Source organism: Gambusia affinis, linkage group LG08 (genome assembly GCF_019740435.1).
Source record: "Gambusia affinis linkage group LG08, SWU_Gaff_1.0, whole genome shotgun sequence".
NCBI lineage: Eukaryota > Metazoa > Chordata > Actinopteri > Cyprinodontiformes > Poeciliidae > Gambusia > Gambusia affinis.
In genome coordinates this window covers 5,579,107-5,605,958 of record NC_057875.1, presented here as the reverse complement: position 1 = coordinate 5,605,958, position 26,852 = coordinate 5,579,107, and the positions used below count along the sequence as shown (strand labels likewise).

General features: G+C 38.2%; 1 protein-coding gene across 2 annotated transcripts in view; it reads right to left on the bottom strand.

The window, feature by feature from the left end:
* Positions 1-206: 206 nt before the first annotated feature.
* tp53i11b (tumor protein p53 inducible protein 11b) overlaps positions 207-26,852 on the bottom strand; it is a 44,218-nt gene continuing 17,572 nt past the window's right edge. Inside the window, exons 2-8 of one of the 2 annotated variants that reach the window (XM_044126018.1) lie at positions 19,354-19,432; positions 18,510-18,647; positions 10,771-10,829; positions 10,635-10,683; positions 9,405-9,501; positions 2,679-2,780; positions 207-1,417 (exon numbers count right to left, since the gene is read on the bottom strand). In XM_044126018.1, the coding sequence (XP_043981953.1) occupies positions 1,284-1,417; positions 2,679-2,780; positions 9,405-9,501; positions 10,635-10,683; positions 10,771-10,829; positions 18,510-18,638 (570 nt within the window). In that variant the 5' untranslated portion in view covers positions 18,639-18,647; positions 19,354-19,432 and the 3' untranslated portion in view covers positions 207-1,283. The remainder of the gene's footprint in view (positions 1,418-2,678; positions 2,781-9,404; positions 9,502-10,634; positions 10,684-10,770; positions 10,830-18,509; positions 18,648-19,353; positions 19,433-26,852) is intronic. The other variant, XM_044126019.1, reaches the window with a different exon arrangement.

The window sequence follows — 26,852 nt, the reverse complement described above, 5'->3', positions numbered from 1 at the left end:
ATTTTTAATGGCCTTTGCAATTTTATTTATTGTGTTTATTAATTTCTGTACATGTGTTTATATTTATCGTTTTCTTTATCATGTGTTACTGTATTATAAACCTTTCCTTACAATTGAAAATGTGTTTTTAATTAAGCTTTCCTACAAATCTTTACCAGAGTAGCAAATGATGATTTAAATAGGTACAAAAATAAGACGCATTAAGAGAAGGTTTAACCTTTAATAATCATTGACTAATACTGAACAAGTTCCCTGTTTGGTTCACAAGAACACCACTTAATATTAAATACTTATTTACATATTTACACGTCATAGAACTGATGACTGTTCTTTAAAGTTGTTTTAAGGCAAGACTATGGATATGGTGCATGGCAATAAAAAACAAGCTATGCTACATAACTAAGAGATTATAACAGGTTATCATGTATTGATCAAGCACATGACATGCTTGATTTGAGCGGCTAATGACACATGAAGGGTTTGATTTTCAGTCAGGTTAAAGTTCCTCCTAGTAGTGCACAGGCAGCAGAGACAACTGTATGGTTTCTCTGGGACGATTCACCTCACAGTGTCACATAACATGACAATTAGTTGTGCTTCAAAAACTCTCAGCTTAAAGCCTGACAAATAAGAGATTTGAAAACTAAGACACCAATTTTTAGACTCTACGGTAAAATGATTACTAGTCTTGATTGAACGGGTGAACAGAGAGTTTCTGGAAACTCAACCCATCAGTTTTTTTTTGTGTGTCAGTAATCCAGCATTGATCTCATCTGAAGCAGACGGCTAATGACTTTTCTAGCAAATTCAGAGGAAGGCAGTTCGCGTTTTCACATATAAAATATGAGTTCACGTCCAAAAAACAACAAATAGCACAAACCCTTGAGCGTGATAAAGGAAACAGTAGATGAAAGGAAGAACACTTAACACTTCACCTGGACATCGTACAGCTGTAGAGAAACACGGACGAGCGGTACGCAGCCGTCTGTCCTGTACACTCTAAAGTTTCACACAGATGCAGCGTCCGGCACTCAAAACTACGCAGAGGAGGAATGTGTGTGAAGCCCAGCCGCTCAGTGTCGCGCTGAGGTTTCTTGTTCCTGTTGTATCGATGGCGATATGACACTCTGCTCGTCTGTTAAATATCACTTTGGTGGGGTTTGTAGTAGGCCAGGTCCCACAGGAAGGAGCTATGAGGCCTTTTACTTACAAAGCAATTATACCCCCTGGCCCCCAGCTGTGATTTGTGCTGAAACACCCCTCCCCGAAGCGCCGCAGTCGGCTCAGATCTTCTTGGGCTTGCGGCCCAGGTGGTAGTAGTACGCGACGGTGACCACGAAGAAGAGAACTCGACTGAGGAGCAGCAGCATGGCGGCGTTGGGCAGGATGCCCATCTCCATCAAGGTGACGCACGTCACTGAAAACACAAAGCCACGTCAGCAAAACGAAAACCCTTTCCTGAACAAATATTCTCTTATTTATTTTTATTTAAGTTGGCTGAGAATAAATTCTCATTTTCAGAAAACATTTAAAATGTAGAATATAACTTTTATATGGTCGATGCACAGACTGCAGCTTTCTGGCCAATCAACGATCTTTAAAAAGCCTGACCTGCCAATTCTGATTTTTTTTTATCTGAAATGTTGCTAAATATAGCAAGAAATTTGCTCAGTTGGGTAATGTGGGTCTTCTTGTTCGGCTCTGCATTCTCAGAACCAGAACCAAACATGGAGAAGAAGCATTCAGCTTCTATGCTTCACAAATCTGGGGCAAACTTCCTGAAAACCTTAAAACATCACTTTTACTCAGGAAACACAGAGTTCCTTTAAATCTAAAACTGCTTTTGAAACATTATAAATGAAACATCAACATTTAATGTGTTATGTCACTTGACAATTATTCACTGTGTGATTTACAACTTTGTGTTTATTTTTATGATGTAAAAACTTTGAACTGCCTTGTTGCTGAAATGTGGTGTAGAAATAAACTTGGTTGTTGACTGTGAATGTGCAGACATGATTATGGGAAACTAAGACTTTGCTTTACTGGTCGGTTTCTGTGTGATGCTTCCAGCATATTCTTATCTTGATTTTGGTTTACCATCTGATACCTGACATTATTTTATCATCTTCTGGCAATATTTACACTACAAATTTACTTTCTGAAGTTGTTTTGCTTGAGAGGTTTTGGTTTTTTTTTAAACAGAAAATAATACAATCTGATATTGTATTATCAGTAATGGGAGCAGAATAAAAATTAAACCATCTATAAAAGCTTGTGAAAATCTGCCTTAAACCAACATAAAATAGTGTGTAAATGTCAAGTTTATCAGATAAAATTCTAAAAAAAAAACCCATCAAAGTTCAGCTATAATGTGAAAAAATTTGGAAAAGTTAATGGAGGTGTGAATAAAGGTTGAAACTTTACATTGAACATATATTCTCTTATTTATTTTTACAAATAAATAAGAGAAAAATCTATGTAATCTGATCCAAAGCTGTGATTCTCCAAACGTACCACAAGAGGGCACTGTCCACATGTCCATAAATGATGAAACTCAGTCCCACTGAGGTCTGAACTCATCCGACGTTCGTCAAAGTAAAATTAGGGGGCATTTGAACAGCACGTCCCACGGCAACAGAAACACCACATGGAAACTCTTAAGACTTGTTATTTACCTAGAAACTGGACAGCAAAGTAGCAGGCTTCACTGAGCAGAGTCCACTGGATGATGACCTTTTCTGCTGTGTAGAGACAGTTCCACATAATGAGGGCGAGGCCTGGAAAAAGATACGATCAAAGAGAATTCATAGGTTAAGGGTTTAGAGGCGTGGGAATAAAAACGGAGCAAAGGGAAAAGCTCCGGGGAGCGCTGACTTCCATTTATCACAAATAAATGGAACAACGGTTCAGCTGAAGATGAACAGCTGAAGAAGGATGACAGTTCATCATGTATATTACATCTGAGCTTTCTAAAAGCCTGTGTCATAAAATGGTATATTGTATTACCGAGGCTACGAACCCACTGGCTGCTATTGTTTACATTCGGAAATTTCGTGCATGCGCACAACTCTGGGGGAGCAAATAGACGATTCTTTTACGCTGCCGCGGTAGAACAACTCCGTTAACTGAACGAAACCTGTAGATGTAGGCATTATTAACTTATCGCAGTGAGACACAGCAAAGGGGGCGGGGGCAAAAAAAGAGAAGAAAAACCGGTAAACAACAGGGGCGAAAATAGAAGAAAAACCGGTAAACAACAGGGGCGAAAAAAGAAAAAAAAAACGGAAAACAACGTAATACCATTTTTTTTCTCGCTCTCAGCGTTGGCTACCCTACGAGCAGACTCGTTGCCATAGCAACAGACAACAAATGCCACTACGTGTTTATGTTAATATTTAGATCATTAATAAGTGATCTCTGTGGTAGATTAGCTACCACTGATATTAGCTTAGCTAACACTGACGTATCATCTACTGATGCTACGTCAGAGTTTTTTTATTTAGTATCTGAACTGAAACACACCGCCTCACATCTACATGTTACGGTTGTCAAAGTCAAGCAAGAATCACTGAACCACTTCCGTCTTCTTCGCTTTCCCCCCCCCTTTTATAACCTTGTTATCTAGTTGTCACAGTGTTGACAATTAGTAGCAAAGCACCCACTCCCCTTTTCTTTTACACAGGAGGCGTACATTTAAGATTTAGCGTGTTATATTTACAAATTAACAGCTAAATCCAATGGCAGTCACCATCAGCCAGCAGCTTTTTGCCCTCCAGCAGAGATCTCACGCGTGTGACGTCACGCTGCAAAGGGGTCCATTGGAAGAAGAAGAAGAAGAAGAAGAAGAAGGGGTGGGCAGCGAGGTGGGAGGGCTGATGGACTGCATCCTCTCCCTGCCAGGATCCATCTGTGTGGCAGATGAGCCTCCATCCTTCACCCCTACTGCTGCACCTCGTTTTGCAAGACATGCCCCCTCCCTCTCTGCTGCTCCCTGAAGCTCTGCTGACATTTATCATAATGAAGCCCGGCTCTAGCTGCCCTTATGGAGCTCAGCGATGGTTTATGCACGTATCGCCTCGCAGCGACAGGCTTATAGTTTTAGCTTACCAAAACTGTAACCAGGCACTGGTTATGTTTATGATCACCTAAATTCAGATCCAAAAAATAGAACTCAAGTAGAAGTAGAACTACTTCAACATATTTTTACCCAAATAAAAATAAAAAGTAAAGTAAGTAAAGAAATGACTAAAGTTAGAGTAAAAATGTATTTGACAAAAAGTACTGAGTAATCGATCAAATTATCAATCATTCAGTATTTAGAAATAACTTCATCAGGCGTACTAGAATATAAAGTTATGTGGTAATTTTGATATTTTAAAAACTAAAATGTCAATAATTCACATCCATCCATCCATTTTCTGTTCACCCTTCGTCCCTAATGGGGTCTGGAGGGTTGCTGGTTGCTCCAGCTGCGTCCCGGGCGAGAGGCGGGTTCACCCTGGACAGGTCGCCAGTCTGTCACAGGGCAACACAAAGACATACAAGACAAACAACCATTCACACACACTCACACCTAGGGAGAATTTAGAGAGACCAATTAACCTGACAGTCATGTTTGTGGACTGTGGGAGGAAGCCGGAGAACCCGGAGAGAACCCACCATGCACAGGGAGAACATGCAAACTCCATGCAGAAAGACCCCCGGCCGGGAATCGAACCCAGGACCTTCTTGCTGCAAGGCAACAGCTCTACCAACTGCGCCACTGTGCAGCCCCCAATAATTCACATATGTCACAAAAAATAAAAGGCAAAAGAACATTTTTCCAAATCAGTTTATCATCTCTACAATCCATTTTGGGATTTATTTGGACCTTTTTTTTCCTCTGCAACAAATGCTAGCTTAATCTTAAAATACATTGGTGAGAAAAGAAATCAAGAAGCTGCATATTCATTTGCATTTTAGTGGAAATTGTAACTTTTTAGCTGAGCATCAAAGCAGTTGGTAGGATTAACAATCCTGGCACAAGAAAATGCATCTGACAATAACATCCTGCCAGCACTCACGCAGCATCTGCAGATGAATAAACATCAAGGAGGTTTGACCCGATTCTTCGAGGACAGGACAGTTTTTATTATTTTTACTTTCAAAGCTACAGCCACCTCTGCGGTAGCAAAACTTACATTGTCTGGCACAATTTCTAAGATCACCTAAATTCAGAGCTGGGCAGAAAACTCAAAAATTCTACTCGAGTAAAAGTAGCAAAACTTGAACATATTTTTAATCAAGTAAAAGTAAAAAGTATTCCTCCAAGAAATTACTCAAGTAAGAGTAAGTAAGTGTTTGGTAATATGTTTACTCAAGTACTGAGTAACTGATCAAATTATGAATAATTTAATATTTAAAAATTATACCATAAGACAGAGCAAAATATAAAGATCTATGTTGATATTTTAGAACGAAAATTAAAATAATAAGCAAAATCAGGTGAAATAAATTTCTTTTCAAATCAGTTTATTTATGAAATGAACAGAAACTGAAAGTGTGTGACTGTGTCTCATGGATTTTTGGTTTGTAGTAAAAATATTCCCAAAAGTATATATATCTTTTTAAGTTACTTAAGTAAACGTTACAGGGTAAATGTCATGGTGTAAAAACACTCTTCAGTTTGGGAAACGTTACTGGCTGTTTAAGTTTTAGTCAGGAAATGAAGTGAAGAGGGAAAAACAATATTTATTGGAAATCATAATCTACAAGTAAGCGACCACATCCTGCATCACTTCCTGTTTTTCATTTAAAGGTAATGCTCTGATGTTGATACGGGTAAATTTAACCGTGCAGTTATTTCCTCACTCATAAACAAGCATCTGGATTATTTGAATGAAATGTTGTTTTGTTTTTGGCATTGAGGAAATCGACCAGCTCAGTGTTTCTTAACATGAGTTTGATAAAGGCTTCAAAATTATTGACATTGTCCTCATGAGATCAAAAATAAAACACTTATTATTGCATTTTCCCACACTGTTCTATAGGTGTATAGTTAGGATGGAGATCTACATTCTTTACGACAGCGGGGTCAAACTCGTCTTCACTTTTGGTCAAATCAAAATCCGATTGTTCTTAAAGGGCCGGTGGTGCCAGAATGTATTGAATAAAAACAAAATAAGATTTGGTCCCTGGGCCTCGAGTTTGACACATGTGAGCTATGATGAAATGATGAAACAATTTTGGCAGAGATTGCTCCAAATGTACATGATGAAAAAATGTACAACTATCTGAGAATATTACAACCAATGATGATAATTAGTTCATTTGTTTGTGGTTCTTCTCAACAAGCCCCATTGCTTTGTGTCTTAGCATTTCAACCACTGGTGACACATATGGAGAGAGAGAATTGAAATCCATGAAAATCCAGATATTTTATTGACTTGCGATTAAATATAATATCCTTCCAAATGCTGCACACGCAGCGATGAAGACGATATTGTGCAGCTTTAAATACCTAATGACTGGAAGAGCAGAAAAAATGTCTACTTTACTTCTGAAAGAGAAAATTAGATGAGCTAAAACTGTTATTGTCAGGTCAAATATTTTTAAACTAGCCAAGTTTCTCACCACCTCATCACCAGAAATGTTAAAGTTAGTCTACAGTGGATGTCTCCTGTTGGGTTTGGAGCAGAAGTGGGACAAAGTTATTAAAGTGATGAAATTGAGGAAAATGCTGAGACTGCTGTGAAGAGGTGAGAACTTTGTGAGACAAATCCTCCTCTTTCTTTTCTCCCTCCTGGCCTTGAATCGCTGCGAGTTCTTCTTCATGGAGCCTTTTAATCGCCTGACTGACGGACTCGTCTCACATGAGGGCCGTTAAAATGATTGCTGCTTGTCTCTAAAATACAGTCTAAGAGCAGGGCGACGCGCACACAGCATAATTACCTGGCTTATTTATAATCAGTGTCTGTCGCCTGTCAACGACTGGCACAGAGCAGCAGAATGAAAAAATAAACCTCGATTTATTGGGTTTAGAGGAGCGTTTCTCAGACCTTTTCAGGCCACTTAACAAAACCTCACAGACCGCCTTTAAATATTTTCAACTCGCGTATTGTTTGCTTTGTTCATCCATGCCGTTTGGTAAATGTGACTCGGGGCATTCTGAGTTATTCAGATTATGAAAGAAAAGTTTTTAATCTTTCCAATGATGTCAAACAACATGGAAATAAATGAAAGGAACAAGTTATTATTTATTATCAAGTGTTGTCTGCATTGATAACATTTTAGGAATATTTGTGACTTAAAAGCACAAGAATAGAAAAATAGACTTTCATTGCTTTGCTGTCCAATTTCTATTAACTCTATTTATCTATTGTACTTAATTCATTAGCTTTTTATCAAGTAAAAACAATACCTGTTTACATTACTGTTTTTAACCACAATATTTTGGTAAGCCGGCTTATGCGTCGCACTTTGAGCTCATGTTACAACAAATCAATATTTATCCAATTAATTTATTTATTATTTTATGTATAATTTATTAATTAAATCATCATTATTACTTATTAATTAATTCTTATCATCCCAGTTGTTCTGTTTCTTTGAGAATTGCTATTTTTAAAATTTTGCTGTGATTCTGATAAACAGTTGCAACATCTTGCGGACCACTAGGGGGCGTTTAGAGTTTTGATCACACGTGTCAAACTCAAGGTCCGGGGGCCAAATCTGGCCCGCTGTAGCTGTTTGTGTGGCCCTCTAGTCTCCAGACAGCTCCCAGGGTGTTTTCATGCTAATGCACAACTTAAGTTTATTACCAATTTACCACAAAAATTGAGAAAAACGTTTTGCAAACTCTCTGTAGGAGTCAGTTATTTTTCACTTTTCCAACACTGCCTCCTCGGCCTTATTTTATGACAAATAGCATTTATGAAATGCAGACAGCTATTTTTTTTTTTAGATTTTAACAGTTTATTAGTGGGTGTTTTCAACACATCCTGGCACATCCGACTCTTTAAGAACATTCATGATCTCAATTTGACACCTCTGGTTTAGAGTAAAGCGAAAAATGAGCCAAAGTGCATTTCCTTGTGTCTGCGCATCAGCAGTCCTGCCATTTCCCACCAAGTTCCCCCCGGATTTAAACTTGACATCTGAAGCGACCGGAGCAAGAGGCGACTGGAGCGTTAGCTGTTAGTTTTCCTGAGAATTTCTCTCCTCCGTGCCTGAAGCCATTTTCCTTCCTGGAGAACTGAACTGTATCAGATTAAAGCAGCATCTGCTTGGGGCCTGAAGGAGAGACTTTTCCAGCAGAAAGAGAGCTCTTTATGTCACGTCTGAATGAGGAGTGTGTGCCAGTTCTAATGAATGCATTAGAAGACATTATCGTAAAAAACTCACATGCAGTTGAGCAATGAGTATTTATAGCATTTGCATGAATAAATAAATGTTAAAAGCCTGCAGAAGTACCTAAAAACTGTACTCAAGTAAGAGCAGCACTACTTTGACTTATTTTTACTCAAGTAGTATAAAGTAGTCGCTTAAGAAATTACTCCAGAGTAAAGAAGTACATGGTAAAATATCTACTCAAATGATCAATTATTTAATATTTAAGAATTAAATCATAAGATGGACCAAAATGTAAAATTAAGTGGACATTTTTTAAAAGCTCAAAATGAAAATATAAAAAAAAGCAAACTTTTTTTTCCCAAATGAATTTCTTTCTATATAAATCTTATGAAACTAATAAAACCTGATTTTGTTTGTTAAAACAAGTTTGTTTTTCATTCAGTGAATTTACTCACACACTGTAAAAACAAACTCTTACCAGGTACTTTTGGTCGAGATTCTAGTGCAAATATTTTAGCCAACTTGAAATAAGACCAACTTACAAGTAACTTTTTAGCAGCTTGTTTTAAGTAAACAATTCCTTAATTTTGATGAAAAACTACTAGTCCCATCGGTATTTATTTTACTTACAACAAGACATTTTCCCATGTTAAAAGTTAATTTATCTGCCAATGGAATTAGCAATTTTCATCAATATTAAAGATTTACTTAAAACAAACCTCTTGCCGAATATCTTGCTGAAAAGTTACTTGTATGTTAGTTCGTCTAATTTCAAGTTTACCAAGATGTTTGCACTAGAAACTAAAGATTAGATTTTGTGTTTTTACAGTGTAGTGGTGTAGAGAATCCAGAAATATTACTCCAGTAAAATTAGCGATGCATCATGATTAAATTATTTAAGTAAAAGTAAAAATTACAGTAAAAGTTACCTTTACTCAAGTAAAGGCAACTTGTTACTACCCTACTGTTCCACACTGTTGGTAGTAAAAAGCCTTCAGAGTCACCGGGCATGATGGGAAATCAGGTGTATTTTCTGTCTTTCTTGCGAGTTTGGACAGTTTGAAACTTACTGAGCAGCGCTGCTCCATAAAGGCGAACAGAGATGCTAGTTGTGGAAAGCTCCTCCTCGAAAACAAGCTCGTAGAGTTGGTTGGGAAACACCAGAGCCTGTAGGGGGGAAAGAAAGGCTCATCACAGTCCTGTCATATCAACACAGTGGCATTCTGTGCTTCCCAAAGTCTTTTGGGTTGTGAGTCAGTGTCACCGCTCAAGCCCAGAACACTGAGGATATTGAGGATTTGATAGTGAGGCTGACAAAGAGGGAGTTGTGTGTGCAGATGACGCTCAGTAATACACTGATGACGACTCTGGAAATAGCTCTGGGTCTGATCTTTTGCAAAATTTTTATTATCTGCACATTTTGTAATGATGGTGTCAATTAAAACTGAACAACTTTTGAAATGCTTCTGCATTAAAGTGATCTAAGATTAGTTTAACGTATTGGCCTAAATATGTTGTAATGTTCCTATTAACTAAAAAATTACTGTTTTTGATATACCAAAAATCATAATTACTTAAAAAAGTGGAAGAGAGCTGGAGCCAAACAACTTAGGAAGGACCTAATCTGTGCTCTCAACATTTCTCTCCAGAAGACTCCGAGTCGCTTGTATGAGCAAAACTGACAAAGGGTCGTTACCTTAAGAAGCTAAAAATAAAAGTTTTTAAATGCAGTGCTGACAGTTTTTATCCACAAAGCGCCTAAACCCTGCTGCCACCACAGTGTTGGAAGCTCTTTAAATGCTAATGGAGCTCTTGAGGCAGCAGTACGGTGCCAATGGACCTGGAGACCGGACCCTGAACAGCTGTTATCAAACCAGACACAGAGCTGTAGAAGTACTTATTGGATCACATAGTCCGACCAGAGGTAAGTGTCGTTCATTGTTTCATTTATGAAGCAGCAAACACCAACTCCTACAGCCAACTCTGTCCTCTTCCTCTGTTTGGTCCTCATCTTCCTCACCTCTTGTGATTTCTACATTCTGATTGATTTCAATGCCCTCTGGTTCAATTTGAAAAGGCTTAATAATGTTAATCCCTGCTTTGGCTGGAGGGAACTAGCGCACTTGGATTATTAGACGTCATTTACCCAGAATGCATTGCAGCGTGAACAACATGGCGAAGTTTATGTGACAATATTTTACTAAAATTTATAAAACCTAAATGTTTTTTACATCTAAAATAAATATTTCTCAAACAAAGTCTATTGTTACAGCTAACCGTGGAGCCTTTTAAACACTTACCGTTATGGCCATTAGTGTGAAACCCACAGCAGAGATGAGAATCCAAACCCTAAGAGAAAAAAAACAAGCCATAATGAATCCATCTTAAAACAAATGGAAACAAAAGCGTGAAGTCAGAGAGCACTCAGAGTCTCACCTCAACCCGATCGGCTCTCGCATTGCAAACTTCAACTCGTTTCCGAGCATCTGACTAATCTGTGAGCAAACAGGGCAAAAGGAAATGAGTTATGAGAGGAAATGTTATCACAATCCTGCCATCTCGCCAGGTATTTAGCATCTGATAACGCTCCACAAGCAGGGATGGAAACTACCCTGTAGCTGCACTTAAAGCTGTGCAGCTCTTAAAAAGAAGCACTTTAAATCAACCTTGGGGAGAGGAAGAACAGATTATTATGCTAACTGGAGACTCAGAAACTCCTCATCTCCTTACTGACCTGGTTGTCACAACATCACACAATGCATTCTTAATGAATAATCCAAAAAAAATATATACTTCCAGAGGACTTCTGTTGTGGATGAAGAGAAACCAAAACATTGCAGCACAAAATGCATTTTATTGGTATTTTATATGATAAACTGGCTCATAACTGGAAAGTAGAAGTATTTTATTAGTAAAAATCATTACCATTTATCCCCCTTTTACTCCAACACCCTGTGCAATGACCTTATTACTAAAAAACAACCATCATTGAACAGCTTCAGGAAATAACTAAAGCAATGGATATTAGATCAAAACTGTACTCATGTCTTGAATAATTTTTGAACTAAATACATTTTAAAATTTTATAATATTTACTGTAAATTATACTATTTTAGCTGTACTTTGAAATCTGCCATAAATAATAGATCATGCATGTTAATTCTATCCTATCTGATTACTTTTAATCTGTTTGCAAAGGTCAAAGGTTTCTGTTAGATGTGCAGAAGATTTTGCAGGTGGAATTACAAGTTTTTCTGATTTTCATTTTTAAAAACCATGACTGCTTTTTCCTTCCACTCCACATTTCATCCTCCACGCTGTGCGAGTCAGACAGTAAAATACATTAATGTTTGTGCATGTAATGCAAGAAAACGTGAAAACAGACAAACACACAATTCCTAAAACTGTAATTCCTGGATGAGAAACCAAATAGCTGCAGTCGTGGCACCAGGTACCTTACAAAGATTTGATAAACAGCATTAACAAACATTTTGCTGCATAATGCTTCTCCAACAGTGAGCTGCCACGCTCCAATACTGAGGAAGCTCAGTCAAAGGTTATCAAGCGTTTCCTTTCATATCTTTTAGACGGTGCCAGAACATGAAATGTCCTGAAAATTCAGATTCAAACTCTGTTTCCTCACATACAAGGAGGAGTGGAGTAACCACTGCCAGGAGATTAACATGAATAACTGGTTTAAAAATCAGTTTGTTCTGCGATATTTGCAGAAATCAGAATGACCTACAGATCCATTTCCACAGGTCAGAACTTTACAAACTCAGAAATTGGTTTCACCATCTCTAATAGATGCATCTCTGATCAACCCATAGGAGAACTCAAAACAAAAATTAAAACTAATTATCACTGGATAATTCAGAATCTGTTTGAGATGAACAATGTGTCCTTTAAGCTTCCCTCTGTTAAATACCTGAGAGTTTTCTGTGTGCAGAGCCGTATGTCCAGCATCGAAAGTTTATTTCTATTTTTTATCTGCAAAGAGCAGAAGTTCTGTCCTCAAGCAACTGGAAATTATGTTCTCAGAAATGCACCGACAAATTTAGATTTTCCTTTTCAGACTGAGATACAGAAGGGCAGGGGGTAAATAAACTTCCCCCGAAAAAAAGAAAAGAAAAGTAAAAGTCAGAATTAAAAATAAAACTCAGCCAGGTTTTACCCAAACAACTCTTCTTAAATCCTACCACCCGTTTATCTTTTTAAACTTTCATAATCTCTAGGGGGGGAAAAAAACACATAAGATCATACATAACAAAAGAAAACCGTTTTTCTGAGTTTCCAACATCAATTAGATTCCTTCATCCTGAAATACCTCGTCTCTGAAGAGGAGCAGCGTTGGAGTCAGACGGCATTACCGAAACTAAAAATACATAAAGAACGAAACACGAGAGAAATGATGAATCACTTTCTGGCTCGCCGTGTTTACTGGGAGCTCAGCATCAATTGGAAAGTAATTTTCTGTCCGACAAAACCACAAAACATCAGAGTGACTGAAAGAAAAGCCCTGAGAAGGAGGAAGATTTAACAATTTAAGATAAAATCTTTACTGTCACTGTACCAACATACGACTAGAGCAGCGTATCTGTCCACTGATGCACGAAATTGAGCAATTAAAAAAAAAGAGGATTTGGCTAAAAATGGCACTATAGTTCATATTTATACTTTAATATTTATACATAAACAATTTCAATAGATTTATATCAAAGAGACAAATTTTTTCTACATGATTAGTTCAAATAATACTAACTTAAATGTAACTTTTCAGTTTGATATTTTAGGTAAATAACTCCTCAATATTAATCTAAACGTCTTGTTCCACTGGCAGATAAATTAATTTGTAAACATGGGAAAAATGTTTTGTTTTAAGTGAAATAATCTGCTAATCGAACTAGTAATTTTTCATCAGTATAATAATTTAAAGAAGCTCATTTGTTGCTAAAAAGTTACTTTTAAGTGAGTTTGTCTTATTTCAAATGTACTATAATATTTGCACTGGAAACTACAAAAAGTACTTGGTAAGACTTTGTGTTTTTGCAGTGTACTGAATAAACATTACAACTTAAATCTAAATTTGGATCAACGTCAAATCTGAGCCCGTCATAATAAAATTTTGCGGGACGATAAACTGTTGCAGACGTTATGGATAAACGATAATATTGTTGTTTTGAGACCATTTTCACTGGTAATGTCGTGACAATAAAGCAAAAACACCTTAAAGATCAACAAGCTTTAAACTCCAATTAACATTTAATGCTGGAAGTGGGAGACATTTTAAGTTTTCTGGGTAAGAAAAGAGAAAAACGATGAATCATGCAATGGTAATTATTGATCTCGTTTTAATTTATCGTGCTATTAATTGATTTATTGCGACCGGCCTGATAGAGATTATGTAGTTTTTACTTTAAATGTACAAAAAGCTGTTTTTCAAGAATTTGCAAATAAGCAAGAAAGCCAAAAAAAACAACAACATCCCCTTTGATGTATTTCTAAACGTTCCCTTGCGGCTGCTGCCATCTTTGAATGGGAGCTTGAAAAAAAAAAAAAAAAAAACGGAGTCCCTTGGAGGCAAAACCTAAAAATGACCGAGATGAAAAGTTTCAGTCAGAAACCATTACATCCTTCCTGGCTGTGCAGCTGACGATCCTGTTTGTGGGTCTCTGTGCACCAGCTGCGAACACACGACCAGGTGAATCAGCCTTCCTGCGCCGCCGCGCTCCAGAGGCTGCTTTCCACAGGAACACGTAAATATTCATGACCGCCCTGACAAATACTCAGAGGGGACTGAGAGTTAACTGATGGCTCTGGGCTGACTGGGGGTGTGAGGGAAAGACAGGAAAGAGACGCAAACAGGCCTAATTACGGCTCGTGTTCACATCAGTCGGTTCGATCCAGAGAAGAACTGGCTGGTTTCAGAGACTCAGAGGGTTAAAAATAATTCAAAAGCACAGCAACATATTCACATCCTCTGAAGCCTTTAAACAACAAGCTACAACAAAACAGAGGCTTGTAGGAAGACCAGAGTCTTTGGTCCGGATCAGAGGTGACTGCGACTAAAAGTACGTATTCACACCTTCCCAAATGAACCGGACTTTCTGGACAAACAAACTGGAATTCAATTAGATGGACGAAACAAAGCTGGTGTGATGCAGAGCCGAGTAGAAACTAGTTACACTTACCTGAGTAAATTAATTACTTATTTCCGTCCTAAAATACCAAAATCTTGACATAACTTTTTATTTTGGTCTGAATATGTAATATTTAAATGTTAAATGACTGATAATTTGATCAGTTACGCGGTACTTGAGTAAACCTTTTACCAAATAAAAGTAGGTTTTCTTCCTGTGTCACAAAGAATAATTGTCCAAAGTTTTAATGTCTAGATGTGAAGAACAGGTCTGTCATGATAAAGTTTTGCTGGACAATAAATTGTCCCAGAAGTTATTGTGATAAACAATAATGTTATTTTCAGAACATTTTCAAGTAAAATAATAGTAATGGCATAAAAATGCAAGAATACTCTTTCGCGGATCAATAAACCTTAAATTCTAACAAACATTTAACACTGAAGACATTTTAAATATACAAAATAAATAAACAAAACAGAAACAACAAATAAAATCGACACTGAAGCCAAAAAAGATCTATTTGAGACCAAAGCACCAGACCTTCACCATCCAGTGTTTGACAGAAAGAGAGAAAAAGAAAAGATGAAATCATGCAAATTATTGAGCACAATTTAATTTACCATGCGGTTAATTGATTTATTGCGACAGGCCTAGTGCAGAGCTGATAGAAACATCTTCAAAATATCTTAAAACCATAAAGTCGTTTGTGTTTGTACTGAACATAAAGCACCAATAAAACACAACGAGGCCACAGTGAGTCACTGCCAGTGTTTTCACATTAAGCACATCGACAGTCAAACAGCCAAGGCTGAAGAGTATCCACAAAACACGGAGCGTGACGAGGGCTGGACTCAAGGTTTGTTTGTTGCTGCAGCAGCACATTATTAGGGTGAATGGAGCTGTTGGCAACAATAGACAGGACAAACAGCAGAGCCTGGCGATTCAACACTACCAACGCTCCTCAGCCGTCTCTGTTAAAGTATCTGCTGCTATCAGTGAAGACGTCAGGAAGAGACGGTCAGCAGGCCGAACTTCCCTCCTTTGTTTATGGGCCAAAAACAAGGTCAAGTCCAACCGTTTCCTTCAGTCTATAACTTAAGCCAGCCGTTTACTTTTAGTTTACTTCCCATGGGCCTCTTCTCCACACAAGAACAACGACAAAACAATTCACTCCACACACAATCTCAACAAGTACTTTAAGTTTAGTTTCTAGTGCAGATATTTAGTTTGTAGGACACGTGAAATAAGATCTAAATTAGAAGCAACTAGTCAGCAAGTTGCAGCAGCAGCTTGTTTAAGTAAATAATTCCTCAATACTGATGAAAAAGTTCTAGTTCGACTGGCAGATCATTTCACTTATGTGTAAAAATGTTTTGTTATAACTGAAACTAGAACTAACTAGAACTTATTTTTTTTCATCAATATCTGTATCGGTACTGATATTGAAAAGAATTCTAGATCAGGTATTGGTGACAATGTGCCTGACCCATAAGGGCAGATCTATTCAGTCCAATTCTATGCTCTGTGCTACTTTATGCTTTATTTATTTTACAATATGTTTCATAATTTAATTTTCTGAACAAACGGTTTGATGCAATTTATTCTTACATGTTCGACCAACGTAGTCAACTTGTTGTTTTTATCCGTTTCAGTTTCTTTATCATTTATTTTACGTTGGCTGTTTTACTCCTAACTGAACTGACTAAATAAATTAAAGTTGTTTTTACATGAATGACCAAGATAGTGAAGCTCTTGGTGCATTTAAGTTTGCTTTACTGCTGTACTAAATTTGAACTTCAGTACATTTTTGTCTGTGTGTAAGATAAAAGAAACACTTTAAATCAATGTTGCTGTTTTTCTGTATCGGATCGGTATCGGCAGATACTATGTCCAGATATCGGGTATCGGTATCGATTGGTGCGTTCCCAGTACCCACCACAGAAAAGTTCAGATTTACTGGTAATTCCTGCTGCTTTTGTTTCACCCAGTCAGTGCTGAAGAATCTGCGTCTAATCAAATAATAGTCGGTGTCAGAAACGGAGAGATGCAGCGCTGTTGTAAGTGAGTTTATTTAAATGCGTCTGTTTTCATGACGGCGCTCGCTGAAAGAGATTTGTGTGACAGATGTCTGGGTTAGGCTCCGTGCTAAAACATTGAGCGAGAAAACAAACATTCAGGAGGGCTGAGAAAAAGGCGCTGACATCTCATCACAAGCTATCAGCTGCCGCCGTATGCCTGATCCCTTCTGCTCTGTTCCCTGATTAATATTCCAGAGCAGAGCTGTCTGCTGTGGCCACGCACAGCAATGAAATCTTACATTTTAAACAAATGATAAAAACTGTGATATTTGAGTCCTTTGGAGGGAGAGAAATGATCCACAAACTGCAGCTAATCGAAATATTCCTCCTCTTTTTGAACGAGCCATTATGCTTTGGTTTGCATTGTCCATAAGTACGGACATAAACACAAGAGGAAGTAATCCAACACGTGAGATGAAACGGGCTGGCGGCCTCCCGGGGGAGCCGGCCACATCTCAGCGGAGCGGCACGAGCCCAGAGCATTACGTGATCCAGATTCCCTGAAGCATGAGAGGCGAATCCCCGCGACAGAGAAGAGCCAATTAACAGCCCACTGTGGCTTTTAAAAGGAATCCAGAACTCCTCTGTGGGTTAATATCGGCATCTGGCACTTTTCTTTATGCACTGCTGGACTAATGGCAGTTTAACTGAACGGCTTCATTTGTAGCAGAGCTGTTTGCAGGGGCTGAGATGATTCATCGGGTTAATGCTGACGAATCAGGTACTGAATCAGATAATTTACTATTTCAAAAAACTCGACTCAAAAAAGGTAATTTGCTGAAGAAACAATAAACTCATTAAGCCAAAACTCTACAAAACACAAAGCTCTGGAAAACATTAAGAGACCAGTTAAAAGGATCAGTTCTTCAATTTTACTTTTATATGTTTGAGTAAAATTAACCTTGTTATTTTATTTTATGAACTACTTAGTACTAGTAGTCGTTTTTATTTGGAGAAAAAGAGAAATGGTCAAAATAATAAAAAGATGCAGAGCTTTCAGACCTCAAATAGTGTAAAGAAAACCAGTTCATATTCATTTAGAAACCACAAAGCCAATGTTTTCATCAGGTTTTAATGGGGTTCAGAGCAGTGGGCTCTTGGTTTTTTTCCAGAGCTGTATTTATATCTTATATTAAAGATTGAAAAAAGAAAAACCTTTGTAGGCAAGTGGTATAGTCAACATTTCCAATTTAATTCTTTAAGAGCCAGTATTGTGTGTTTTCCAGTCTCATGGTTTCATTTTATAGCACAATCAAGCAGCTATGTTACCTTGACTTGTTATAAAATTGAGATTAAATATATCAAATATAACTTGTAATTGAATGCCTCTGTCTCTTTAAGAAACTCCGCCTCCAGGAAGTCATCACAACATGGCTCCTCTATTAACCCTTTAACGTTTTTTTGTTTTGTTTTTTTGTTTTGTTTTTTGTTTGTTTGTTTTTTTAAACCAGAGTTTCATATGTAGCTCCTATAATGAGATCAGCAGATGCTCAGTTCCACCAGGTGTTTGCTAATTGCTTCTGGCTAGTCTGAAGGATCCGAGTGGGGGAGGAGCTTTGAACTCGAAGGCGGGGCTTGGTCCCACCAGGCGTTTTGCCCAGCTGATTAATGGTTGCCATGGAGATTAAAAGATTCCTCAAACATTCGTGGAAAGAATCAAGGCATCAAGTTTGTTTTTGATATTTTTGTAAAGCTGAAAAATGTCAATTTTACATAAAAATGCCTCTTTAATCAGTTAATCCAAAAATAGTCATATGTTTCTGACATATCTGACTATTTTGACTACTGACATACCTACTGTACTGTTTCTGTACAGTATTTCCCAATACTGTACAGAAAATATTAAAAACAAAAACCAGCAGAATGTGCCTATTTTTTTAACCGATTGATCAGAATAATCGCTAGTTGCAGCTGTTTCTCGTCCTAATAAACTCGCTTTTGGTGTGAACGTCTCGACCTTGGAGCGGTGCACCTCCCCGTCATCGTCCTCGCCACCAACCCCGAGGATCTTCCGGCTCTTTAGACGGCTGATCAGGTCCGTCTGACTGTGCTTCTTCATGAGGGGAGGATGACTTTTAGATGACATGGTGCACACCTGGAACAGAAAGAAAAACTGCTGTGAATGGTTGGAAAAAAAGGGGGAAAAGACGCCCTAGTAAGGAATCAGTATCTACCAATCTAGAAGAAACGCCTTCAGGACTTTAGTTATGCAAGAATTACATAACAGGACTCTTCCAAACATAGACAACAGTCAAGGAAGCAGTGAAAGTAGCTTCATTTCTGCCTGTAAAGGTCTTAATGAAGACAATCAAATGTGCTAAGGTGAGATTTATTGTTTACTTCTGGTAAATGTTATTATTATAGTTCAAAGTAAATGAAAACGAAAAACATCCCTAATGCAGGAATGTTAAATAATGCCCAGGTTACGACCTGCACTGAGGACTTTTTACCCTTAATATGGGTGAAAAGCCACAGAGGCACTGCTGATGGCTGTGCATTGATCTCTCTGTTCAAGCATGTTAATGAAAGGTTTAGTGGAAGAAGAAGTGTGCAAAAAAGGTGAATAAGCAACACAGATAACCTGAGGTGTTGAGAAAGTCCAGGTGTTTTTTTTATGCAATATGAAGTCCATTTAATAACAGTAACTGCGATTAAATTGAACAAATAATTGTGCAAATTGGTGCAAATAAATCTGCTCAATGGAAATAAGGCAATTCAAATAAAAGCTCATGTTTTTTAATAAAAAGTAAGTACACAGTAAGTGTGGTTTTCAGGAGCCGTGTCAGTTACTGTTGCCTTACATTAAATCTTGCTTCTTTCTGCCAACAGAATTTATGGAGATGCCGATTTCATTTTCCAGGTACTCGGCACCGGCCCACACTGCCAAAAGTACCAAAACACGCATTAATCACCTCGGTATCAGAGACTGATCAGCGCCGCTCCAATGATCTCATGCTAACAGAGTCCTGGTCCATAACTACAATGTTTATAAGACATAAACAACATCTCTGTATTAGTCATCCTAAATAAGGAAAAACTATAATCACTATGTAATGAATACGAACTTTCTAAGCTAAATTAATTCAATAAACATTTTTTAGTGCAGTGAACCTCTATGTGAACAGTTACTTAATTTCTAATTGACTGTTAAGATCTGCATACATTTCTGTACATATTTATATACGTTTGTCTTTATCTGAGCGATTCTTTCATCATTTGCTCTTTTATCTTGTCTTATGCCAACATGTTTCTGTGATTAAACAGATTAAAGCTCAGCTAAGAGCTTCTTTATTACAAAGAACATTGTTTTTGATTTCTGTGATACAAAAATAGCATTTCAGTTGCTTCGATTGTTTACTTAGCTGCATACAGAGTTTATTTAGAAAATAGTGATACAGAGAATTCCTTGGATGTTTGCCCTGTTGTTATCACAAAGGCACCGTCGAGAAGCATAAACACTGCCTTTTGGATTTAAACAGGTACAAGCAATAGTTACACCAGGAGAGATCAATGCTGACTCGATGAGCATTGACCCATAATTAAAGGGGAGGCTAAAAGGCATGCGCCAACATGAGTGCACTCATGCACACGAAGGGGCAGCCAAAAATTGATGCCGCCGCCACGGGGTAGTGGCCTTCAGAGGAAAAACAAGGGCAGTTATTGAACTTTACTTCCAGCGATAAGGAAAATGTCTAACAGAGTTTTCGCCTCAGGAAAGAGGGAAACAGCTGTTAGCTTTAGGATTAAAATAGCTTTTTATCAAAAATAAATAACCCACCAACTCTGGTTAATACAAATCCAAAACTGGCTTTTGTTGCATGTGTAAGAAAAACCTTTTACTTTTAACCTCCAAGCTGTGGGAGATAAAAGCTCTTCACCATTTCTCCAGTCAGCTAAGAAAATAATGATAATGGACACATTAAAGATTAAAAGACTTTGTTTTTCATCTCAGCTGGCTGTGAACATGTATTAAAAGGCACTGCAGAGAATGTACACATGATGGCATAATTACAGTGTTTATTAATGGACCCAAGACATGGCTGTGTGGGTTACATAATGTGTATTTCCTCAAATGACCTTCCAGACAAACTACCATCCCAAACAGAGCAGCATATGTTCAAAGAAAATTTATACTTTATGATCAAATGCAACAAATAATGACGAGCAAATTCCTTTTGTCAAAACTGTCTACAACTTTTAAAAGGAAAATTAATGTCGCTTTATTTCCATGACTGATTGTCGTTACTGGAAAACATCAGCTAATAGCAGAGCTAATTGCTCCTTTAGCACTTTTGATAACTTTGCTTCCCCTAAATGGTTATTTCTTGAAAAGCAAATGATGCTTATTCTCTACCCACGATGCATCTAAAACAGTTTAAAATCTCCTGACATTCTGCACGTTAGCATCATCTTCTGCTCAATAGCATTTTGGTGTTTAGCATCAGCATAACTAATGTTTATGGCTGAGCTCACTGGTTTTTATCTTTAGTCACTCCAATTTTGTTATTTAGTGTAATGGAAAAACCATTTGCAGAAGCCACTTTTTCAATAAAGCCTTGGTGGTTTAGTTTATTACAGTTTCAACAGCTGAACTGACCTGATTATTACATTCGCCATTAACCAAAAGCGGACAAGTTATCGCAAATCACACCATTAAAGAAATATTCAACAATATTTGCAGAATCTGCAAACCAACAAAAGGCATTTGTGAAAACCTTAATAAAATTGCTTTATATTTTCTAAATGAGGATGTGATAAATGTCAGGAAAAGCAGAGGCCACCTCCGCCTGTTTGCTTTTTTAAATATTGTATTACATTCCTGAAACTGATGATTCAGTGGGAATGAATGGCCAAACATCTGCTGAAATAAACAGTTTGCCGTTTCTCCACCTAAAATCAAGTTGTAAAATCACCAGCTGTGCCCTATTCACAGGTTAAAAAAGGAAAATCAACAACATCATCTGAGCGTTTTAGGTTCCATTTTACTCCCAGAAATAATAAAAAACTTCCAGCAAAGACTTTTCTGAAATTCCAGTTCAATGTTGACAGATCCCACTTTAAGCAGGAGAACCCAGCATTCCTTACAGATTTGAAGATACCCTTGCATGTCGTCTCTCCCCCTCGGCGTCCCCACCAGCTCCTCTTGACTTGCAAGACTAATACTGATACAGTTGCCTAGCAACCACCCAAGGACCAATCCCCTCTTGTGAACTGAAAGCCCTTTCATGACTGAAACCACCTTTGACCACGGTGGAGCTGGTGCTGACCCCAGGGCATTTTAGTTGACCCTCTAAGTTTGACAGCAAGAAAGAAAGAAAGAAAGAAAGAAAGAAAAAAAAAACTGATTTTGTTTATTCAAAACAATATTTCAAGTGGGAAATTAATACTTTGTAAGAGACTGAACCTAAAAATTTTGAGTGTGTTAGAAATATTATGATCTGGGAAAAAAAGTTAAACTCTAGTAACAATAAACATCTGATGTATTAAAAAAACCTAAGTAATTAAGTGACTTGCTATTGTAAACACCACTACAGCTAGACAGCAATGTCAGGAAGATGTTTTAATTAAAAAGAAAAAAAAGGGAGGAAAAGAGAAGTGGTTCAGCTACGCTAGCTTGACTATGACAACCTTAACATGTAGATGTGATGTGGAATTCGGTGTGCTTTGGTTCAGTTATAAAATAAGTCAACACCAACTCTGATAGATTATCAGTGGAGCAGGTGTTTAAATTAGCTAATCAACAACCACTGCAGTGTTAGCTTAGCTAGTCGCAGCGGTAGCTAATCTACACCTGTAGCGTTAGGTTAGCTAGTAGCAGCGGTAGCTAATCTACACCAGTAGCTTTAGCTTAGCTAGTAGCAGCGGTAGCTAATCTACACCAGTAGCATTAGCTTAGCTAGTAGCAACAGTAGCTAATCTACACCAGTAGTGTTAGCTTAGCTAGTAGCAGCAGTAGCTAATCTACACCAGTAGCGTTAGCTTAGCTAGTAGCAACAGTAGCTAATCTACACCAGTAGTGTTAGCTTAGCTAGTAGCAGCAGTAGCTAATCTACACCAGTAGTGTTACCTTAGCTAGTAGCAGCGGTAGCTAATCTACCACATTTTGCTATTTCACTATCATTAATAATCGCAAAACAATGATCAAACCTAAAATCATAAAACTGTAATGAACTGAATGTTCTGTTCTTTGTGTGGGAAATGATTGCTTGTTTTATGGTGTTGAATCCTGATATGTAGAGTTGGTTGTTCCTGCTTTCTGTAACCGACAGGGAGCAGAAAAAAAAGAGAGGTTTTGAGTTGATCTTTAACGGGTTTTCTGCGTTATTTTCTCATTTGCACTTGCAATAAATTAATACTACCAACATCTCCAGGCTTCATTTAGTAACGAAGTTGTTCTTCTGGGCAGCGTGGTTATGGACGCCATATAAAAGAATCAGCTTTTCGCCCTCTACCGTTGTGCGCATGCACAAAATTTCCGGATAGTTGAACGTGCTGTGGTGGCGTAGGGGATAGCACGACCCACGTTTGGAGGCCTTGAGTCCTCGACGCGGCCGTCACGGGTTCGATTCCCGGACCCGGCGACATTTGCCACATGTCTTCCCCCTCTCCCTCCCCCCTTCCTGTCAGCCCACTGTCATATAAGGGACACTAGAGCCCACAAAAAGACCCCATGGTGGGGAGAAAAAAAATAAATAAATTAACATGCAGGGGGCTCATGGTCTCACTAGTCTGTCAATAGGAGGGAAGTACAGAGAAGCAGACATGAAGAGTACAAGAGAACATTTTATGGCACAGGATTAAAATGTTGCAAGGGGTCCATAAGCAGCAGGCAATGATACCACCTTGGTTCCATTTTCAACTTTTGCGACAGAGCATGTGGTGCTGAGAAGAAAATCTGTTAAACACATGAGGGGGATATTGTGGGAAAGGTGTGAACTCCTTCAGAGATTTCTGGCTAGCAACTGAAAAGATGTTCTACAAAAAGGATTGTATCTTAGGAACAAAGATGTGTGTGGGTGTGGAGGAACAACTGTGAGCAAACGTGCTACCCAAAATAAGAGAGACGATCTGAGACCTTGTTACTCTCCACCTTTTTCCCCCATAAACAACAGGAGAAGCAGTCGGTAAATACTCCCACTGCATGTCTAGGATATCAAACAGCACCTTATGGTACAAAAACAACCACAATTTTAATCACAGTGTTTATTTCTTCTACAACCACTGGCGGTCTCAATCACAGGACGCCATTAAGACAATTCAAAGTTTTACTTGACATAAAATTTCCACGAGAAAAAAATAATCCCTACATATGCGAGATGAAGTAGTGCTTCGATAATAAAATTTAAGGCTTGTCATTAACGTGTTTTTAATGGATTTGAGACATTTCAAGGCCTTAATTTTAGATGCATGAATTTAAAACTTTTTAAGGATGTGTGGACACCCTGTAGTATTGTATTGTAAAAGACCCCAGAACAACAGTAATGAATAAGTCTTCCTAGTCGGGAGGAAGAAGACAATGTTGGTATTATTACGAGGAAAAAGTCCCACTTCTGCAGAAGAGACACTCTGAAGCTGTTTGGTATGTGAAGGACAACATGGAGACACATTGTGAAAGCATGTCCTTTGCTCAGTAAAGACAAACCTGGAGATCACTGGACTTATAGACTGCTTACATTTGGATGTGTGATTCTGAGACACATATTAGAGCAAAGTGTTACTGAATGTCCTATTCAAAGCCACAACTGATGGACACCAGTTCCTCCTAAAGAATCACAGAGACAAACACCACAAGATTACACCTAATGCCAATTTAAAGTAACCAATCACCCAAAGACCCGAGAAAGAACTCAAACCGCTCCACTGTGCCGCGAATCTTTAATATGGCGGTAGGCAACTAGAAGGACAACACGGCCATGATTTAACCCACAAACCCACAGCAGCATGAAGTGACCCAAATCCAACGTTTCTGCCCTCATGCAGATCTTTTCCTGACAGTCTGAACAATACAGATCAGATTTTTACAAATGCGACCCATGTGGTTCTAAATCTGATCCGATGTTCTCAATTTGACCCGAGTCTGTGCAGCCAGGCAAACTTGACAAACATCTATTTTGCGTTGAGTCCTTGTATATGAAAGTGGGAAGAAAAGCAACAAAGATGGCCGACAATCGTGCGCATTAAGTTGCGTCACAGCGTGTGACGTTACACGTTCACACAGTAGATCACATATAAGTCAAAAACATCTGGAAATGTAAACAACCATGCAAAAAAAAAAAAGTTTACAAAACAACTGGAATCGAGCTTTAACCTCTGCAGTGTGAACGCAGTATTAGGCTACATTAGTGACCCAATTTAATTTTTTTGTCAAATCAGATTTTTTCATCGTGGTGGAAAAAAAATACTTAATAAACACGACTTGTGTGTGATCTCCATTGTGAACTGCAAACGACCTGAAAGTGTCCAGCATGCGCAGTAGAGGGCGCAATAACGTCACACAGAGAACATGCCAACCGCCAAGAAGAAGAAGAAGAAGAAGTGCTCAGTGTTTGAGGAAATAAACATGGATGCTAACGGTGGAGCATAGCTTCTGATTTTTAAGTTGTTGTCCAACCGGAGCAGCACATTAACAACTTAATCCTCGTTATCGTCCGCCATGGTTGTTGTTTTTCTTCCCACTTGGGTTTATCAGGTCGCAGAACAGTGACGTTTGTTGAGTATCAGTGACATTCAGGTGGATGAATGCAACCGGGTCACATTTGAAAAAAAAATAAAAAATAATAATCAGATACGCATCGGATATCCAAGTGATCTGGGTTGCATTTGAGAAAAACGAAAGAAAAATTTGACTTGTGTAGTGTGAACAGAGTGTTAGTCTTTACCTGAAGAACTCAGCAACTGGATCTAAACTTACACATTGTGACGTGATTTCATTGATTCATAAAAGTTGCACTTTGTCTCTTCCTGTAATTGGTTCCATAAAAGGTTTTTTCAGTTTTTTCTAATTCCATGCAGCACATCGGAGAGAATATAAACACAAAGATAACTTAGAGCAGCTCCACTAATGAAACCATCATCATTAGAGAATAAGTGCTCTCTGAACCTTTCCTATTATGTCTTACGCAATTAAGCAGAAGAAAACTACGGATACACAAGCATGCAGAACTTCTAATAAAACAGAGGCTCTTCGTGACATCATTGAAGCCGAGGCAAGGAGCTAAACAGAGCAGAGAGGGACATTATGTCGTGTGAATGGAGGGATTGAACTTCTAGACGTCTGCAGCTGTCGCTTCAACTCAGACTTCATCCAAACACCTGAGGCAAGAGTTTCCTGTCTGACAGACGCCGATTCATCGTGAATTATAGATGAGGACTAGTGGTGGCACAAGGTAAAGAAAAAGCAGATAAGGACAGTAGTGGGTGTGATAGCTGATTAACAAACAAAGAAAGTCAAAAGGAGGAACTCAAAGCATATTAGACGAAGGAAACGAAGCTGGATCGCTGTGCAGAACCAAACACTTCATGCTGTTGGATCATCTGGGGATCGTTTCCGTGGAATGAACCGGCTGTAATGATCGCTGGGATTTCCAGTTTGCCCTCTAACCTTCAGTTGTTACATAACATGATAGGATTGACTCTCGTAGTACGACTAAAGCCAAACCAGTCATGTCAGGGAGGACACTTAGGAAGACAAAACAACAACAAAGTGCGTTATTCCACCAGTAACCAACACTAGTAAAACAAAAAATATAGTTCTCAACAGTAATTCTGCTTAAAAGTCCCCATATTATTGGCATTGTAACTGTATGTTTTGCTTCCAAACAACAATTTCAGGCACTGTACTATGATCTCAGCTGTTGGGATTGTGGATAATCAGTAAGATTACAGTGTTATTGTCCAGCTGGGTCTCTGTTGACTCCCTGCAGGTCTCCTCTAGTGCGCAGTTCTCCAACTGCGCTTCACGTATAAAAGCACTGCTCTTATAAACTGTGAAAACACAGCAAACTACGTTAAAAATTACTCTAAATACTATAGCCAGTGTCTTCTTCTGTTCCCATTTCATTTTATGAACTAAGAAAAGCACAAAATACGTATGAAAAGGCTGGTGAAGCCAAGAGCCCAAGATGACGAAAACAAACAAACAAGAGACTCAGCAGGAATGACTTCCCACAGCAGAAAACCTGTCTAAACACACCGTCATGTATACACTCTTACTTTCAGTTCATTTCATTTTAGTGGGTGCAGGAGAAAAAGCTCCAACCCAGCACAAGAAAGTTCAACACCATGCAGAAAATCTGGACAA